The 20288-nt window shown below is 34.5% G+C and overlaps 1 protein-coding gene across 2 annotated transcripts in view; it reads left to right on the top strand.

The window, feature by feature from the left end:
- LOC124369898 (unconventional myosin-XVIIIa) overlaps positions 1 to 20288 on the top strand; it is a 145279-nt gene that overhangs the window by 28123 nt on the left and 96868 nt on the right. For both annotated transcript variants that reach the window (XM_046828054.1, XM_046828053.1), the window contains exons 6-15: positions 118 to 255; positions 1828 to 2007; positions 4642 to 4818; positions 7865 to 8065; positions 10135 to 10287; positions 12084 to 12245; positions 13937 to 14081; positions 15776 to 16013; positions 16183 to 16369; positions 17876 to 18065. In XM_046828054.1, the coding sequence (XP_046684010.1) occupies positions 118 to 255; positions 1828 to 2007; positions 4642 to 4818; positions 7865 to 8065; positions 10135 to 10287; positions 12084 to 12245; positions 13937 to 14081; positions 15776 to 16013; positions 16183 to 16369; positions 17876 to 18065 (1771 nt within the window). The remainder of the gene's footprint in view (positions 1 to 117; positions 256 to 1827; positions 2008 to 4641; positions 4819 to 7864; positions 8066 to 10134; positions 10288 to 12083; positions 12246 to 13936; positions 14082 to 15775; positions 16014 to 16182; positions 16370 to 17875; positions 18066 to 20288) is intronic.

Raw genomic sequence — 20288 nt, 5'->3', positions numbered from 1 at the left:
GCAAATTATATTAATATAGTTGTTTTGAATTTGAATTTACATAGGAATATATTCTAACACTAGAATTTACACTATTGGTGAAGGATATCCAGTTTCATGTATTAAATTATGCTTCAGGTGCAACCCGTGTCAGAACTGAGCGAGTTGAGCAGGAGGTCTGCGGCTGATGGACAGACAGTCCAGCTAGACGACAGCAATATACGCGGAGGCACGTTGCGTCGCAGTGGCAGTCGGCGGTTTAACCATACGGCAATGGTTGGTCACTGTTTGTGCTTTATATAATTCATGAGGCTAATCCTTCTCTACCGTCATCAGCTGATTGTATGTGAATATTTGTTCGCTATTTTGCTATGAGCCAATTAATTCAGCTTCACCATTGTAACACAATATTGCCATGAGTTAATATTTTTGACCTGTGATCATGTGGAAACTTGGCCAGTAGCTCAGAAACTCATTTAGTGATTATTGTATGTATGACAGGAAATTCAACATTTTTTTAAAATTAGAGTTTATTGCATATAATTTAAACTTCAACTAAAAAGTATTACATTATTTGAAACACTGTCTGTAAGATCTCCAGCTTACTTGAGATGTTTCAATTTTGTTCATTCTTGTATTTCTTTTTTTCCATTTTAAATATTTTCTTTAGTGCTGCTTTGTCCAGTATTGATTTTATCTATGATACATTTTTATACCACAGACATTATAAAATAAGCGACATTGCAAGAGTATACCTTGGATTATATACATTTAAGTAGAAAATATAGTTATTATAATAACCTGATATTAAATAAAATAACAATAGTCTTGATTATAAAGGTCTACAAATTGCACAATTTTACACATAAAATGAGTTTATACTATTTAACATACTTGCTATAGGTAATGTAAAATAAAGCCACTGACAGTAAATACTTATTTTGTCAAATAATGACTTTTACAGTTAAAATAAATTAATTAGAAGTTGATCAAACAAAGAAGATGGCCAAGCAATAATTAAACATTCAATTATATTTCGATAGATCATCATAGCAAAACAAAATATACCATTGAAATCAACAATTCTTTTTAATTCTAGTAGTGTAAGAATTGCACTGTCTGTACTGGCTTACCCACCATTACAACTCTCAAAATAGATGTGTGTCACATCAACTGCAATAAGTTGCTGCCATTTATAGAAAAATTCATATCGACTGAAATCAGACGATGGCCATTTTTAGGGTTAATGTGAGATTCTCAAATGCATGAGGCATGTAAGTTGGTCTACCTGTAATTATGTGAACATGTACAACCTACAATATGTTATTAAAAACAAACCTTAAATAGCTGTGAGACTAAGGGCTTACCAGTTCAAATTGGTCTAGATTTGAAACTCATAGTGGCGTTATAGAGCATGGGAAATAAATTACACAATCTTGTGCAGAAGGCAAGTACAAGAAAAAATACAGATTAAAATAACCATCACCCAACTCTTGCCGGATTCTGTTGTACAGAAAATAGTCACTGATTGTCAGGGTATAATTATTGTGTCTTAATGTAGAGTGTGTTGGATAGGAAGAAAACAAAAATAAAGGTAGCGATGTCAGTGCTTACAAGTCTGGGAAAACAAATTATGGTAAAATACCTCACAGGCGTTTTCTTAGAGTAATGCAGAAAGTGATCTCGAGAGGGAGCGATGCTTCAGCCAGTGGGTAAGAATATCACTCTCTGGTGCTCAAATGTGAGTGCTGGTATTGCATTAACATTTTTCTGATAAAAATCCCTTTAGCAGATATGAATTTCAAACAAAGGTGGCCACAGTGATTGTACAAATTGTGTGTGTCGTAGGCTAAATCAGAAGAGCAGGTGGCAATGGAGCGCAGCTGGCTGGAGAAGGAGCACTTGTGGCTGGTGCACCGAAGAGGATTCAGTCTGGTCACAGTGATTGCCCAAAATCCGCCTAAGCTAACAGTCACTGTTGACTCCTCCGGAGAGGAGACTGTTGTAGATGAAGATGAATTGGAAAAGGTAATGTGTTAAGGAAATTGTTTACATCTTTTAATTATTTAAAGTATGATGGGTACCCCACAAGTATGTGCACATGCACACACACACACACACACATACAGAAATAGATAGATATGTAAGAGAGAGTGCAGAATAAGGAGGAGTGATATTGGGAGAGGGGGAGGGTTATGGGATAGAGGGAAGTGAGATCTGAGGATTTGTGAGCTGGAGAGGGTAGCAGGATTAGGGGGCTTTGTGAGCTTGAAAGGGTAGCAGGATGAGAGGGGATTTGTGAACTGGCGATGGTAGAATAGCAGGGTGCTGAGTGTGTGGAGAAGGAAGACACAGCCTCATGCGAAGATTCACGGTAATGCTATCATACTTACAGTATAGAATCATAAGTGCCTGGGACTGAAAGTGTTGTTGGATAGTGTGATATAGACCTTTCTGTTTAAAAAGCAAATTCAAAGTCAAAGTCAAAATGTTCTTTATTCATATACATCAAGTACAGAGATAGTGTCAAAAATTAATAAACCTAATTGGTGACATAAAACATTTAGAGTAGAATATTAATGTCCATGATTGGTCATTTGGTAAAATTCTTCAAGTGTGTAGATGGCCTGGCGTGAGAGCTGTTTATGGAGTTTAGTCTTTAGCTGTTTCCCCTTCTTCGTTCTTATTTCTATCGGTAGACAGTTGCTCAGCTTTCTTCTTATGTAGGATGGTTTTTTTTCATACTGTGCTAAGTGGTGAATTGGCAGTGGATACATAGTTGAGTTGCGGGTGATGTAGTAGTGCAGGTCTTCAAGCCTTGATAGGTTTTCTCTGTCAACATATAAAATAACTTCTTGTATGTAGAGAGCGGTCACGGTCAAGATCTTTGATGTTGCAAAGACCTCTCTGCAGCTTTCCCGGAAATGAAGGTTTGCAAGTATTCTTATTGCTTTTTTTGAAGGATTAGAATTCTAGTCATGTTAGCATTTGATGTCCCTCCCCATACAGCTAGACCGTATCTTATATGTGCCTCAAATAAAGCAAAATAGGCAGTACGTGCTGTAGTCAGATCACCAATTTCTTTAACCTGTTTGAGTGCATATAGGCTTGAGTTTAGTCTATTGCATAGCTGGTCAATATGGGGTGTCCAGGATAAGCTTGAGTGAATTGTAATTCTGAGGAATTTGGTTTGTTCAACCAAGTTAACTTCTGGTGAGCAATTAATTTGTCCTGTTCTTCTCCCAAACCCTAGTTGGGTAGTTTTAGAGGGGCTAACCACTAAGTCATTTCCATCACAATATTGATATGTCATGTTGACCGTAATAAAAGCATTTACACTAAGGTTTTCAGGTGTATTGTTGTCAAGGATTAAGGTTGTATCGTCAGCGTACATCAAAGTTTTAGTATATTCATGTAAGTATTCTGGAAGGTCATTAGTAAAAAGAATAAAAAGCACTGGACCCAGCACGGATCCCTGTGGGACACCTCTATGTATAGGACGGGGTTGTGATCGGAATGCTTTAGTCAACCCTTTTTCAGTAGACTTTAGTTCGACTATTTGACTTCTGTCTTTGAGGTAGCTTTCGAACCATTTCAGAGCTGTTTCCGTTACACCAAGTGCTTTTAGTTTCTTCTGTATGAGGTCATGACCCAGGCAGTCGAAAGCCTTACTCAAATCCAAGAAGATAGCTGTAGTCAGGTTGCCTTTTTCTATGCTGTCAGTCACTGATTCTATCAAGCTAATCATTGCTGTAGTTGTTGACTTGCCATTGACGAAGCCATGCTGAGAGCTGCTTAACAGGTGGTCCAACCTGCAATGTTCTAATAGCCTGACGAGAACAATTTTCTCACAAAGTTTTGAGACAGTTGGTAGTAATGAAATGGGTCTGTAATTACTTAATTCTGATTTACTGCCAGTCTTAAATTTAGGATAGATTTTTGATATTTTCAGTGTTGAGGGAAAGTGTCCTTCGTTGAAAGATTTATTGAAGATATCAGTAAGGGGATAGATAAGTTCTTCTGCACAGTGCTTTGTGATCTGGTTAGAGACCCTGTAGAAGTGCTCATGGGCTGGATAGTTTCTTCACTAATGTCGGAGACAGGCAAGGGTATGCTTGCTGATTCTTTTAAAAAAAGCTTACTGCTGAATGGTGAATTCTTTTATGGCTTTGGAGGAAGACATACATAGAAGATGTAAGAGGTTTAAAGCATAATAGTTTTGCTGAATTCATACATGTCTGCCTTGCTGATGAAGGAAATAAGTGAATACTTCCGCTCTGTATCATTTAAGAAATGCCTATTTCGAAGTAGAGTTTTTGAGAGTATTCTATAAAACAATAGTTGAATCAGGTCAAAATCATTCTCAGAATAGTATTTTTTTCTGTATGAAAATTTTTTTTAGTTTGATCAAAAATATTTTAATTACAATTAAAGTAAAAAACTATGAGTTTGCTATGCAATTTTAATCCTTTGCTATAAGAAGATGTTTCAAAAAACTTAGCTTACGCACAACTGTGATGGGATTAACAAATCACACTAGAATGATTTCAAATTCTTCATACTTAGCTGAACATGCTTCATAAAATGTTCCTCAATGACATATTTCTTTTATCAAGTAGCAAGAATCCAAGCCAAATCAACTATTTGCTGTATTTGTTTCAGGCTAACCCACCAACACTGGACCGTACCGAGGACTTGGCACAGCTGCTGTACATCAATGAGTCTAGTGTTCTGCATACACTACGCCAGAGATACGCTGCCAATCTCATTCATACCTATGCTGCAGAAACGTTGTTGATCATCAACCCAATGGCACCACTAGCAATATATTCAGAGAAGGTAAAGCACAGATCTCATTCATTCTGTTTCAAATTTTATATATAAATAAATTTATATGAGAAGGTTTTGCATTATACAGGCCTATTGCGTTTGTCTGTATGTAGTTGTATTGAAAGAAAGAGAGAATTTTAATTTAAGAGTTTTTAGTTCAGACAAACACGTTTTAGTGTATACAGTAGAGTCCCGCCAATCCGAACTAATTGGGACCGAACCTTGTTCGGATTGTCCGGGAAATTCGGACTAGGCGGATTTTTGTTAAATAGTTACCCATTTATCAACTTTCAAGTGCAATTTACGTGGTTTTAAAAACAATTAAATGCATACAATAATCAAATGCAATAAACAATAGTAAGTACGTATTAAACGTAATAATAATATTACAGCTTCCTGTCCTTGTACGGTAACATCGCGTGGTCGAAATGAGTGCCATTGTTTGTGCGTAATGAATCTAGTAGAAGCCACCTGTCTGTGGTGGGCGGGGCGAGTTGGTCGGTGACCTTGAAACAGTGTGGCGCGCAAAAACTATTGGACTGCCACTACCTCACCCCTATCCCTCCACCACCCACCCCGGTGACGAGTGGCGAGACGGACAGTTTAGTGCAATCTTCCAACGTAAACCACAACTCGTGTACGTTAAAAGAAAAACTCGAAGTTCTCAAAAGACTAGACAATGGTGAAAGTGCTACTCAACTTTCAATTGAATTTGGTTGTCGGTTTAAAGCGACGATCAGTGACTGGAAAAAGAAGCGGGCAAAAATCGAACAATTTTGCTCTGTTACAAGTGAAAAACACTCTAGAAAAACATCAAACTACTACTGTGTCATCGTATGACAAACTCGATGAAGCACTTTTACTTGTGGTTTTCTCAAGAGAGACAAAAAGGCATTCCCATTACCGGCCCTCTTATTAAAGAAAAGGCGCTTCTACTAAAAACATCCTTATGGGAGGCGATCCGTCATTTTCGGCTAGTTGCGGTTTTTAGATCGGTGGAAAAAAAAAGGCACGGTATCAGGCAACTGACTGTAACTGGCGAAAAGATGTCTGCAGACAGCAACGCAGCCGCAGAGTATTCTTCAGGAGTTCAAAGAAATTACATCCTCCTACTCACCCCAGCAAGTGTACAACGCTGATGAAACGGGGCTAAAATTTCAAAGCGTTGCCAACAAAGAGCCTAGCTTCAAGAGAAGAAAAGTCCGCTCCAGGATTTAAAATGGATAAGCAACGACTAACCGTATTAGCATGCAGCAACGCTTCCGCCACCAATAAGATACCTTTGATGGTTATCGGTAAATCCAAAAACCTCGATGTTTTAAAAAACATGAATATGATCGCTCTGCCGGTTTACTATAAAAACCAAAAGAAAGCTTGGATGGATCGTGCCTTGTTTCAAGAATGGTTTGAGAAACAATTTGTGCCCAACGTGAGAGCCTACAATGAAGAAAATGGACTGCCTGATAGAGCGTTGTTACTCATAGATAACGCTCCGTCCCATCCGGATGACTTAGAGCTGGTTATTGGTTATATAAAAGCCATTTTTCTACCACCGAACGTTACTTCGATCATACAACCAATGGGACCAAGGAGTGTTCTACAAGCGTTGAAGCAAAAATTATCGGAAAAAAAGCTGCTCCGAAGCCTGCTTGAGGAAAATGAAGACCTCACAATTCTCCAAAAGCTTAAGAAAATCACGATCAAAGATGTAATTGTCTGGGTGGTGGCAGAGGCTTGGGAGAAACACAAGCGTAGGAGCTCTGCAGAAATCTTGGAAAAATCTTTGGCCTGATCTGCAGTTTGTTGAAGAGGTTGTTCCACCGGTAAATGAATGCGAACTTCTTCCTCTTGTAAAAAAAATACCGGGATGCGAAAATGTAGAGAAGGAGTGTGTTGATGAGTGGACGGCTGTAGATGACAAAGGCTTCGAGGAGTACACAGACGAAGACATCGTGGCACAGGTGCAAGGAGTCCCAGCTGATGACTCATGTAGCAGTGAGATGAGGGAGACGCCCAATACTACCGATATCGTTCCACACAGCGCAGCTGCAAGTGCCTTTGACCTCGCTCTACGCTACGTCGAGCAACATGCCGCTGCTACTCCCAATGACGTAATGTTCATTCGGCGTTGGCGAAAACATTGCATCGTCCAGTCGTTTTAGTGTGTTGCGTCAAAAGAAGATCACTGACTTTAGGTCTTAAGAAAGTGTTGGGTTTTGCAGTGTTTTGTTTTACGTTTTTATCCCTTATTGTGTCCAAGTTAAAGTACAAATTTATTTGCTAAGCCTTGCGTTGGGGTTTGTACATTATAAATACAGTACAGTACAGTACTATGTTTCATTTATTAACAGTACAAATTCCGTACAATGTATGTATCATCTAACGTTTCAAATGTAATTTCAGTTTCTATATGTCAGTAAGTAAATGCTTTGAGAAATAAAACTTACGTTTTACTATAATAACTGGTTTTAATTTATTTTCCTGCCTTTTTAGCAATTTTATATTTTCTCCTAGCCGTGTTCGGATTAGGGGGATTTTCGGATTGGCGGGGGTTCGGATCGGCGGGACTCTACTGTATTTAAATTTTGTATTAGGATTAGGAGCTTAGTTACAAAATTTTTCACTTTTTTAGTAAGACGATAAATAAAAATTATAAATGTTATTCACAAAAAAATTGGTTCATTTATTCTGTGTTCATTTCTTTATTTACTATTCATAATATCATAATATGTGTTAGAAGGTTACCACACTCATTCTACCTCTTCCAAATATGTATTTATATGTTTGATTCATTTTATAAATAATTTTTATGGCGTTAAGATATATTTAGTGCTCACTCTGTAGCACTAATCCTGGAAAGGAACTTAAAATCCCCTGATTAAGGTTATAACTGTTAGAACAGGTTGCATAATGTTTTAAATTGTTTGTAAAATTGAATAATAAATTATAAAAATGTGATTTATTTTTTTATGTTTGGTGATGTTTACGTAAGGAGAATCTTGTTCTACTGTACAACTCATGTGAACAAAAGTTAAGATAGTTTTTTGGTCGTCAGGTTTGCCATATGTTCCGAGGATGCAAGTCCGAGGACATGCCACCACACATTTATTCCGTCGCTCAGTCAGCATATGAGATGGTTGTTTCAACGCGTCACGATGGCTCAATTGTGTTTCTGGGAGCATCAGGCAGCGGCAAGACTACCAACTACCGACACTCGCTGCACTACCTGGCGTTGGTAGCAGGTCACCAGAACAAAGTAAATATAAACTTCATTCTCTATGTTAATTCCTTTGAGCTTAATTATATAAGCTACCTTCAAGCAGGTTACCAGAGCTAATGATTTGTCAGCTTCCTAAATTCAGTTCTTGATTCTATAAGTTCTTGGAAAAAAAAACTGCTACTGGGACAGTACAATATGATGTTCCTTCGATTCTGGCTTTTCATTGTCCATGACAAGTTGTTCTTACATTCGTGCTACATTAGTTAATGCCAATTCAAGTGCATACCTTGTAGTGCTATAATAACTTGTTTTGCTTGTAGTTGTGTTGTAGTTTGGAACACGAGTTCTCAAGCTGTGACAGGCTGCATCTTTATTGTATAGCTGTTTGTGAATCGTTGAGTTATGTTGTTTTTTTGTGCTTTTGTCATAGATTCTGCATTAAGCCTTATAATCATGTAATCGTTTTTTGTGTTAGATTACAGCTTTATTTTGAAATTTTTATTTTGCTAGTCTTGTGTAATGTAGTTTGTTAGCTTCGCGTTGTGTTACATCAATTGACTTATTACGCCCATTTCATTCTATATATTTTTTTGCCATATTTTTGGGACACAATATTAAACGTGGATTTTATAAAATTCTTTTATAAATGAGCAGGATGCTATGGACTACTTTTTATGTAGTATTATAAATACTTGCTCACCAACCACATTAAAATGGGTATGACTTCCTCACGTAGTCATATTGTGTAGAAAAAGTTCTTTTAGCATTTATAATCAATTTCATTAAAATTTTTTAATGCCCAAGGAATTTATAAAAAATAAAGCCAAGTGTTTTAACAATTATTGAATTAAAATAGCTCAAGAATATGTATCAAATTCCATTAAAAAAGTTTATTTTTAAATTTATAAATAATCGAAAATAATTGGTTCTTTAAAACTCATGTTTTGAAATAATTAAAAAGCTCTAAGTAAAATTAAAATACATTATTTATAAATATTGTAGTATTATGTACACAAATTGCTATGTTCAAAAATACGTTATAAGCGTTTGACATTACAAATTACTAAAAAGAACAATAAACTCCAAAAATAAAAGTTTAACGAGCAATAATAAAATATAAAAATCTGTACCTCCAGAACAATTATAGAATCATCATTCTCCCTTTTTCACTCACAGTAGATGGAGAAGTCGCAATAAGACTTATCTCTTAGTTACTGAGACAAATTGATTAATAAATTGAAGTTAAATGTTGAGTCCAAAGCCTTTCTACTGAAGGTTATTTAGCTTTGTGTATGTTCCGCTTAACATGTCCGCTTATCCAAGCCATCCAGTAGTACTGCTTCCGACTTGTACATGGACAACTCAGTCTATATGTGTCAGCACTGACCGTATTCCAGTTGTCTTTACTAGGAAAAAAGGTTGGGGTGACCATTAACAAAGAAGTAATATGTTCCCCAAGGAGCTTAGCAATATTGCAAATATTTTGTTGGTTAGATACACTTCTTATACTGTGTAAAAGGTATAAAATGTGCATTATATTTTATAGTTTTTTTTTGTCATTCTAACAGAATTCCGTTTATTTGTAAAATAGGTAAATTGGTTTATTCATGACATTGTATTACGTTTTATAGAAAAATCAAAACTGAAATGTTTGTATTCCTCCCAAATTTGGCATGATTATGCAAGTTAAGCTTATAAATCAAAAACAGTTTTTGTCACATAAAAATAAGTGTAATAAAAAATCTATATTGTGTACGATATTTACAAGTTGTAAACATACACATTTTTACATTATATATATAATATTTCATTTTTATTTTGTAGTGTACACAAAACTTTTCAGTACAAAATGAAAAATAAAACCCATTGTGAAGTTGCAAATGTCCGCCGAACGTAAAAAACTCTTTTTTTTACAGACTAATTTTTTTAAGGCTACTTGCTAATCGAATGAAATCGAAAAATTTCATACAATCCAAAAATATTACCTGGTTTTTAAAGGGTGAAAAGATCTGTAAATAATATTAGAAAATCCATCTATTCAATGTTCACTGTATTTTAAGTGCAAAGTATAATAATTAAAGGCTTAAAGTGCTTTATAATTAAAGGTAGTGACTCCAGAGAAGCTGAACGCTATTTGGACACTGCTGGAAGCGTTCGGCAATGCCCGAACACAAACCAATGTAAATTCCACCCGGTTCACCCACATCTTCAGCTTGGACTTTGACCAGTCAGGCTGCATTGCTTCTGCGTCTATTCAGGTAACTGATTTGAATTTTTTGTCACTACATGTTTGACTACTTTCCAGTTAACTATTGATGGTTCAGAAAAATTTTAGTGTGTAACACATGGAAAGAGGACCATTAGCTGATTTTTTGTAAAATTGAGTTAATAGTTTAATAAGAAAAGGTATTGTGACATTTTGTACCATAAACCGTTGGTATATCTTAGAATTTGGGTGAATTACAATTGCTTTATTACAACCAATGGAAAAGGAGAATTTTGATCAAAACCAAATTAAATTTCACTGAATGTAATGTTTTGTAATGTCACCTGATTGCTTCCATTCTTTGCCGGTTTTGCTGAAGATCTTTGTAGTCTTCTAAGATTGGAGGAATAGCCAAAGGCACGGGATACTACTCCATTGTTCTAGTTCTTTTATTTATTTGTTAAGAGAAGGGATTGTATTATTATGGAACTAGAACAATGGATTAATATCCGGTGTACTTATAATAAATGTATGTTTAAAATGTGAGACTTTTTTTGGGACTTTAAATATAAATACAAGATGTTTTCATGCTAACAGTCTATAATTAAATAACATCAAGCTAAAATTGATAACTGTTTCAGTCTGTACTTTATATGTATATATATATATATATATATATATATATATATATATATATATATATATATATATAAAATATTGGCATACAATAAATTATCTATTTAACTTTTTTACATTGTAATCTAATTTAAATTCTGTAATGAAAATGGAGTTCATCAATATTAGTATAAAACTAATACTATTTAAAATTCCATCGATTAGCGTAAACTGTGCATTTTTGTATGTATTTTTGGAGTTAAATAGAATATTTTGTGAAGAGTTCCATTCATCTCTACACATCCTCGTTTTTTCAGTGGACACTCAATCAGTAGAACTCAAGAAAAATCTAGTGTTCCAAAAACCCCTTGAGACCCAATCATGCAACACCTGAAAAAATGAGGATTTGCCTTAAGAGTGCAAGAATAATTCATGCAGATGCATGCCATTTTCACATCCCTATAGAATTTTGTTTTAAGCTTAATTGTTAATTGATACCAACTAATTATTAGATTACATTCTGTAAAATATGGGCTAACAGATGGTTCTCTCATACAAATTTTATACTCCAGAACTCATACTTGTATTTTTCCCTGTTAGGTGTGACTGTGTATAACTCTAAAATAACAATTCTAGAGAATAGTACAAGTCAAAGATTCCTTTCATACATCTATTCTGAAACCTACTGTCCCTAATCTCAAAAAGGAACAAAGGAGGGGTTGTTCTTCAAGTAAAGGTAACTCACCCCTCCCACCATTTTGCTGAGGTTCAAGGTTATTTGATTCATCAAGAAAAGTGGTCTGTTTCTTTGGTGATTGATAGAGAGATCAGGATATCATTAGCTGGACATCACAATTCAGGATAGATGTTATGTCATTAATAAATATCAAGAAAATTGGAGGGCCTAAATTACAGCCTTGAAGCACTCCTGCAATCATAACAAAACTTTCACTCCACTAATTCTTACTAGTGTGTTTTCTAAATGGTAGAATTTGATCCAGTGAATAAGACTAGGAGAAAATCCAAAAACTGAAAAAAAATTCCCCAAAAAAGATGATGTGGGACTTGTTAAACACCTTTGGAAATTCAAAGTAGACATCGTCATCACATGACCTCATTGCTCAAATGCAGGATCAGCTAGTGCTAAAAGTGATGACAATATCTATTACTTTGTTTTAAACTGGTTAAGAACATAAAGTAAAGTTTGTAGCAATAATTCTCATGACATTTCAGCTATTGTTGAATGAACGGTGGAGGATTGTCCGAAGACCAGATGGGGAATCCTCCTTCCATGTTATCCACCGACTGTGGCAAGGCTGTGATGGCAGTCTCCGGAAGGACCTCATGCTGGATTGTATCAGTGAGAGTAATCCATTCATTGGAACTGTTCCAAAGGTATTCTTTTTCACCTTGTATTATTATCATTTAGTTTGTTTATTTTAAATTCATCTTCATAAGGTCAGGTCTTCTATATTGATGATGTAAATGTGCTTGTTTTGTTTTATTTTCAAGAAATAAAAGTTGGTTCTAATTAGTACTTCACTTGTATGTAACTCTTCTTCTGTTTGCTTACACATGACTCCTGTTCAAGAAAGTTACAGAATTTCCTGTCCTAGGACAGAAGTAATCTAGACTTTAAAGTGCCTTTTCCTCAAACAAAATTTTTGTTATAATCTGTCCTCAGATGGTTAATGATGTACTCACTCAGTGAGCAATTAATTTGCTGGCTGGGCATCTGAACTCGGTTTTTAAAATGGACTAAGGTTTAAAAATATATTAAAAATAAAACTTGTATCAAATCTTCAGACAATTAGATTGTAGTGTCTAACACAAATGAATTAAAATATTATGATTATCTCTTAATACTTACAATTTATATTCAACATGTAATGTCTAATGCCAAAGTCTATACATAATAAATGAAAAAGAAATAGTATTAAGAGGTAATCTTGTTAAAAAATGCATTAACATTGAAACACCATTTAAGTTTCTGAAGTGAAACATATGTGGATTTGAGAGGAGTTACTATTTACAAGACAGCCAGCAGCCAACTATGATGTACTCTTATGTATTCATATGTAAATAAATAAATGTTTGTCGCCCAAGAATATAGTGTGGAGCAATACCACAATGGGTGTTTCATACCACAAAGTGCCGTGACCAACTTTATTGGTAGTGGACATTTGTAATTAGATGGTATGATAGTTACAGATGTAAAAACTATTACAATTTTTTTTTACAAATAAAGCATACTTTTTTAAGTTTGAGTTTTATGTTGTTGAGTGCTTGAACAGTTTATTATTGGTTCGAAGTAGTGATGTGCGAATCCTAAATTTTCTAATCTCAAATCGGATTCTAAATCTTAAAAAATTAATTCCCGATTCTTGAACTTCGAATCCTAATAGTTTTTTTTTTTTTTATTCTAGGTATGATTTAAAAGTTATCACCACTCCCATTTTTGTCATTCACCTTTGGTGGTAGTAAAAGAAGTAATTCAATACTATCACTCTGTTGTAAAGGGATTTGCAGAGGTTCAGAGAAATAGGTGTATTTTAAAAATCAAAGTCATATCCTCTACCTTATACTTTAATTTGACAGATTAAATATAAATATGGTAATTTAAAAGACTGTAGGCTTTCAGAATATATGCTTTTTATGTTTGTAAAATTTCAAAAATTGTGAAAAAAAAAACAAAAATTAACTTTTGACATCAGCGCAAACACAGTCTGCTGTCTGCTATTGTGCGTGGCATTGCACAAGTATAAACATAGAAAATAGGAACTCCAATCGAAATATGAATTACAAGAGTACAATAATTTGGTGATTAGTTTATCTATGAATAAATGGTGATTAGTTGTCGTCCGTGAATAAATGCAGCAGACTCATGCCGCTGCATGAGCATAAATATAGAAAACAAAATAGTATTAAAAGTGTAGCAAAAGACACAGATATGAAAGTCGAATCTCGTTTGTTTATCAAAGATTCTCAATCAATTTGATAGATTCTTTGCTAAAGATTCAGTAGATTTGGATTCGGCTTCTACCCATCACTAGTTCAGTGAATTGCAGTTAAACTGTCTGTTTCAGAATGAAGATCCCCAAAAAGCAATAGGAGAGTTTTCTCGCTTATGTGGTGCCTTAACAGTTTTGGGAGTTTCTGATGCCGAAACCAAAGTGATTTGGTCCATCATATCCAGTATTTTACATGTTGGGGCTGCAGGAGCAGTCTATAGTGAGTATTTAAAACAAAATAGTTATCTAATAATAATTAAGACATTGTAACTGTGTACTATATTCTGTCAAGAGGATCTTGTCTCCTGAAGTATTACAGATCTTTACCGAACCAAACACTCTTGCACGCTCACGCACACTCACAACCCCAATGCTGCCATCTGAATCATCGATTGTGCACTGACCAGTTTTGTTCATTCTTATTAATTCAGTTGATTTTATTATGTATGAAATCATATCATAAAAATAAAGATAATGAGTCCAGATACAACATGATTGTAAAATAGTATCAAATAAAAAAAACACTATTCAGAAAGTACAAAAGTAGTACATATTAACTCAGTAAAACTGACATTAAAATGTATTGGCCTACATTCTATTTATCATTCTGTCATTAATATATCATGTTTATGCTTTGTTTGGACTTATTTCATAAAATTATTCCAATACATTACAGAAGACAAATTAGTTTATGTACGCTATAATATAATTTGATGACAATGTTCGGTAGGTTAGTAAGGGTTTGCTGAAGTCGGCAGTGGGAGTGTAAGAGTCTATCTTCAGGATCCACGGCTCTCCAGACAGAGTATAGAGTGAGCTTAGTTGTATGGTTTCCTTTTTTAGAAATGTAAAGATGTTTATTTTCAATGATCAATACTTAATTTTAAAACAGAAATCTACTCTATCTTTGTAAATACTGACAGTCTACAAGACCTTCATTATATTGTACCAGTTATCTGTCATGTCACTAAAGAAGATTTGACCTCATTTTCTACTTTGTTTTCAACTTTGAAACATCTATGTTATTATCTTTGAAACGTCTTTATATGAATTTTTATAATCATCTCAAGTATGAAGTGAAATGCTCTGATTTTGTCAACTTTTAAGTACAAGTGCATTGATTATGCTTTTAAAAAAACATCAGGAACTAACAAGTATAGGTTATTTTGATCTTGGCACAATCCATAAGTCGCTGGTTCAAATCCGGCTCAAAGGATCATGTATTATGCTACAAACGGTTTAAGAATAAAATATAAATAGACAGACATTGTTTCTGTCTTTGATGTGACAGTCACTCCACCCGCCAATATGCATCCCTTTCAAAGTTAGAAGCCTTATCAACTCAGGTGTAGTATTGAGGTTGCTGTGCACATGCCCAACGTATGAATGTTTATTGACCTCCTGGTATGAATCCACTATATTCTGGTAATTCAGAGGCACTACCGGTAAGCTATTGTAAACAATACAGTGCATTGACTGACCATTGTGACACAGCAATCTTGAGGGAAGGATCGAGTGATTTTACATTTCCTCCATCTGAGGGAATATTGCTTAACTTCTTGCCTACCTTAATTAATCGTATCATTAATGATATGGATCATCGTTAGAATGACTACTCCAACAAGGCATGATTAGTTTTTTACCAGCCCAGATTTTAATTTTCAGCAGTTGTATCAACCAACATCAATAGAGGAAAGATTAGTTCATAACCATTCTCTTCATAGAAGATGCATTCCAGGAATTCTTTTGTTGGGTAAACTTTCAATATTCTGTTCTGTTCATGAAGTGAATCCCAAATATTTCTCCAATTGTAGTTGAGGAAAAAGATTATGATTTAGGTGGTGTGCTAGAAGTTACCCTTTAAAAAGACCAATTTCTGAATTATTGTTGTTAAATTAACTAATACGTTTACAGATAAATCCGTCAACCGGTGGCAATTTTCTCGGCCCAATGCAGCCCAACGAGCGGCCCAACTGTTGGGAACAACAGTGGAGAAGCTGACACAGCTTCTGTTTGGCTACTTGGATGCAGGTTCGGTCTCAGCCACTCGTGAGAAGTCTGCAGACCTCGACAACGGTGAAGACGCTTTAGAGGCCTTCGCCGTGGGCCTTTACAGTGAACTCTTCAATGTCATTGGCTTTTTAATCAACAGGTGACTCATAAAATTATACCAGATCTATATAAGTTTTCTGTTGTTTCTTACATATCTTTACATAACAGTTTCTGTTGAGAACTGGTATTTAGTTTTGAATACATTTTCAAGATATTTTAACTGACCTATTCATAATAAACCATAACTGTAACACTGAGTGTATGTGCAGGTGTATCACAATGAAGGTTCACACATCATTCTCTCTGCTAGTTGTGGACAGTCCAGGTCTACAGTTACAGTCCTCTCATAATCACAGTGTGGCCTTTCATAACCTTTACATCAACTACCTCTCCGAGCGACTCAGTGAGTTGTTCCAGCACAGAACCATCGTAGCTCCCAGAGAACAGTACCTGCAGGTCAGTTGTTGATAGCACACTTTGTGTGTCTTTAGTGATTAGAAATTAGCTCCAATGTTGCTTACTATATTTTGCTTTCCAAATGTGTTTCTAATGAACAAACAATATCATAAGTTGGGCAAACTAGAAACACTGTCGAAGTTCAGGAACACCTGAATTACTGTCCTCATTCAAACCTAAATATATAATTATAAGTCTGTCCATACATTCTAGATATCTGACTGGTTCTGTGTGCATATTCAAAATAAACAAGTGTATCTGAAAAATCAATAGCTAACATCCAAAAATGGAAACACAAGAGAACAGAAAAAAATCAATAATGCTCTTTTGATTGAGAATTCACAAAATAGATACTAAGCAAACCAAGCTTCTCCTTCAAAAAAGCATAGTGGCACAAGCTGGCTTTGTTTTTAAGATAACGTCACTATTGTTTGTGAACAACCGTCTAAAATATTACAGTGGCGATCTGTTGTCACTGTTTATTTTTAATTTTCTCTTTTGTACTGACAAATTCATTTAGTATAACATTTAGTAGTAGTTAGAAAAAATTAAAGGAAAAACTGATCCTCAGAACAGTACGTAATAGTCTATTTTTAAATTATGTTTCATGTTGATTTTATAATACGTTGTATTGTTAAAATGATATGAAGAAAAAATGTTTTCCTTAAAGAAAACCTTACAAAAAATCTTATTCTAACCAAAATTAAATTGCATACAATTTTACATTGTTTATAAGTTAAATTATTGGGCATTACGGGAATTAACCTACATGGTCAAATAAAAAGGTACTTAATTTCAGAAAAAAGTAATTATGTTAATGATAAAAAGTGGACTAAAATATGTTTTGTAAATTGCATATGTACATGGAGTGACATGTTTCCTTGAAAACAAAATGTTCCAGATGGTAAAATTGTTTGAAAATATTAAAAAATAAATTATGGTAAAAAACCACACACACAAGGTTGACTGGTCTATGAGTTTGTGTGTTATTCGACTAAAATAATAATAATAATAATGTAGTTGCCAAAAATATATAACAATTCTATCACTTAACATGTAAGTTTATCAATGAGTACATCCCAATAAGTTCTGTTTCTTCCAGTTAAACACAATGGTGGTTGTGTATATTTGTAATAGAACTCTAGGTGTAATACTAACGTTCTATAGTGTAATTATACATTGAACTTTGTTTTTTGTTTTCTTTAAGTCGAGGGGTCACAAGATGGAGGTTGTCTCTGGCAATGTTGAGTCCCTACCTACTACCTCATTTTGGGGATGAGAGCAAAATAAAAAGGGGTGTCTTAATGGTTTAATTTCATTATTTAAAAAGTTATTGTGGAAGTGGGTTACTTTATGTAAATTCTCTATTTTTCATTACAAACTAGTAAATATAGAAATAGAACTATCATATCCTCAGATTGGAAAAACATTAGCTGAAATTTAAGATTAAAAAGTGATGATCTATAGGGGTAGTTACTTGACTGACACTGAGGAGATGATGTACAGGAGCAGATAAGCCTGGCGGAGGAGGAGGAGCACTGGGAGACTAACCGACAACTGCTGTCTGCGTTGGACCGTGACCACGGACAGGGCGACAGTCGGGGACTGTTCTGGCTGCTGGATGAGCTGGCCCCCAACCCTGCTCTCACTGACGACTCTCTCGTTGAGAAGCTCTTCTCCTCCTGCTACACTAGAGGTACAGTCTTGTCACTGATTGTAAACAACAAACACGACTGACCGCCATTTATGACAAACAAAACTGAAAGTCAAGATCATATTAGTAACAGCTGATACCATACCATTCCAGCTGATATTATTTGTAGGCTACTATTGTGAAAACAATAAGTAACAAATATAATTGAGATCATCCGAGCATATTCAAGTGGAAAAAGCACGAAATGAACAGTAATTGCTAAACACTGAATAGAGGACGCATAGCGCACATCTTTCAGCGTTTGGTCCACTAATCGGTCGGATGGGTAGTGCGCGTCTTTCGCCCGCAATTAATTAAGAGTTTGAAAGATGCTATATGGTCTCTTCCTATGTGAAATCTGATACCGTAGCATGCTCATTTTTGTCCCAAGGCCTCTATAATAAGAAATATATATATATATAAAAAAACTCGTAATAACATCAGGGGACCACCTAGGAACTTGTGATGGTCAAGTCCCAAGAGATAAAAGAGATTATGTTTTCTTAAGTAATTAGATGAAAACAGGTTTTTTTAAAAGTATGTTTTTTCAGGTTTTTGGGATTAGATACTAAAAGAATTTTTAGTGATTAACCCTTTGAGTGCTGTGAACCGATGAGATCAGCCAGCTGGTATTTCAGAGTTGTGTCAAGGGCCACTGAGATCATCCCACCAGTATTTCTGAAAAGTTAATAAATAATGACACGTGACATTGTACTTAATCTCATTTGATACATAATAAATCAAACACAAATATATTATACATCTTGATTTCATTTGTTAAATCTGGTAAAAGTTATTTGCCAAATATGAGAGACAACTTATGTGCGAATGCAAATGTTCAAAATTTTACACTAATATATAAGAAAAATCAACACAGTATTACAGATATTTACCTTTTAAAACTAAGTAAGTTATACTTGTTCCTATTTACATAGGGAACAGTAAAAAGGTGCATACAAATGTATTAAGATAAAAAGTACAATTTTTGTACTTCAAAATGTAAAAAATTTAAAAATAGAATTTTTTTTAATTTTTTTTTACTTTAAAATTTTAATAGGTTTTTCATTCAAATAAGTATTGTAAGTTATAGCCTACTTTCCCCTTATGTAATAAAATAAAAACCATCTCATTATGTTCATTTTTGACAAATTTATGAATTACTTGGTGGAACACTACACAAAAAAAGAGGGCTTGGCACTGAGAGAGGTGACCTGTCATAAATGCTTGGCACTGACAGCACCACCCCCTCAAAAGTCCTTGGCACTCAAAGGGTTAATTAAATTTAATATAAATCTATAAGGATTGATCAATTCATACTGCAAAGAAATCAGAATGCACAGTCAGCAAACTTGGTTTCTATTGTTATTACAATACTATATGGAAAGAATAGAAATGGTTTGACGGTAATAAATCATGATGAATCATGCGCTGCAGAAATGGACAAAAACCAATTTGCTACAGTAATATAACTTAATGAGGCATGAACAACCAAACAATAACAATAACATGACACATTACTAATCTCCAAGATTATGTAAATAAAGAACTTGTCAGTTGTCTATTGTCTAACGTGTAACAATGAACAATGCAGTAGAAATGATTGTGAAAACGCTATTTGAAATACAACAATCACAGCTCAGGCAAATATGTAACCTACTTTTAATTACTATTACAACAGATTTTTAATCAATCATCTTTTCTTTTCCAATTAAATATTACTCAGGAAGGTTCATGTTTTTTGAGTGATAATTTCTCCTTATCTATTAATTTTATGGATATGGCTGGCATCTTGTTTTTTGGGCGCTAAAATTCTTTTTGTACCACAGGAACATTAACTGAAAAAAGTAGGCTGCTCTCTTCTTTCAAATTTCAATTTTTGTGAACAAAGTTTATTAATTTAATTATAAACATGGTAATAAAGTAAGGTTTTTACAAATGTTACTAAATACATTTATATTCAATTAAAGTCATTTAAACTTTATCAAGAAGCAATAATAACAGTTCTCTTCAGTGAAACTGCAATCTTGTTGTGATCATTTCTACCATTACAAACAATATATTGATATTCAGTATTATTAATGCATTGTCTACATTTGCTCAACTTGTTTATTTTGGAGACTAAATGAATGGATTGAGTATGTTTTAACCCTTTCCGCTCGGATGGGCAGCAGTGCTGACCAAATATGGCTTCTCATAGGCTCATATTATTTTAGCGTGTACTGTCCA

This window comes from Homalodisca vitripennis, chromosome X (genome assembly GCF_021130785.1).
Source record: "Homalodisca vitripennis isolate AUS2020 chromosome X, UT_GWSS_2.1, whole genome shotgun sequence".
NCBI classification, from domain to species: domain Eukaryota; kingdom Metazoa; phylum Arthropoda; class Insecta; order Hemiptera; family Cicadellidae; genus Homalodisca; species Homalodisca vitripennis.
The sequence above is the reverse complement of the archived record's forward strand: the minus strand, read 5'-3'. Positions and strand labels throughout refer to the sequence as shown.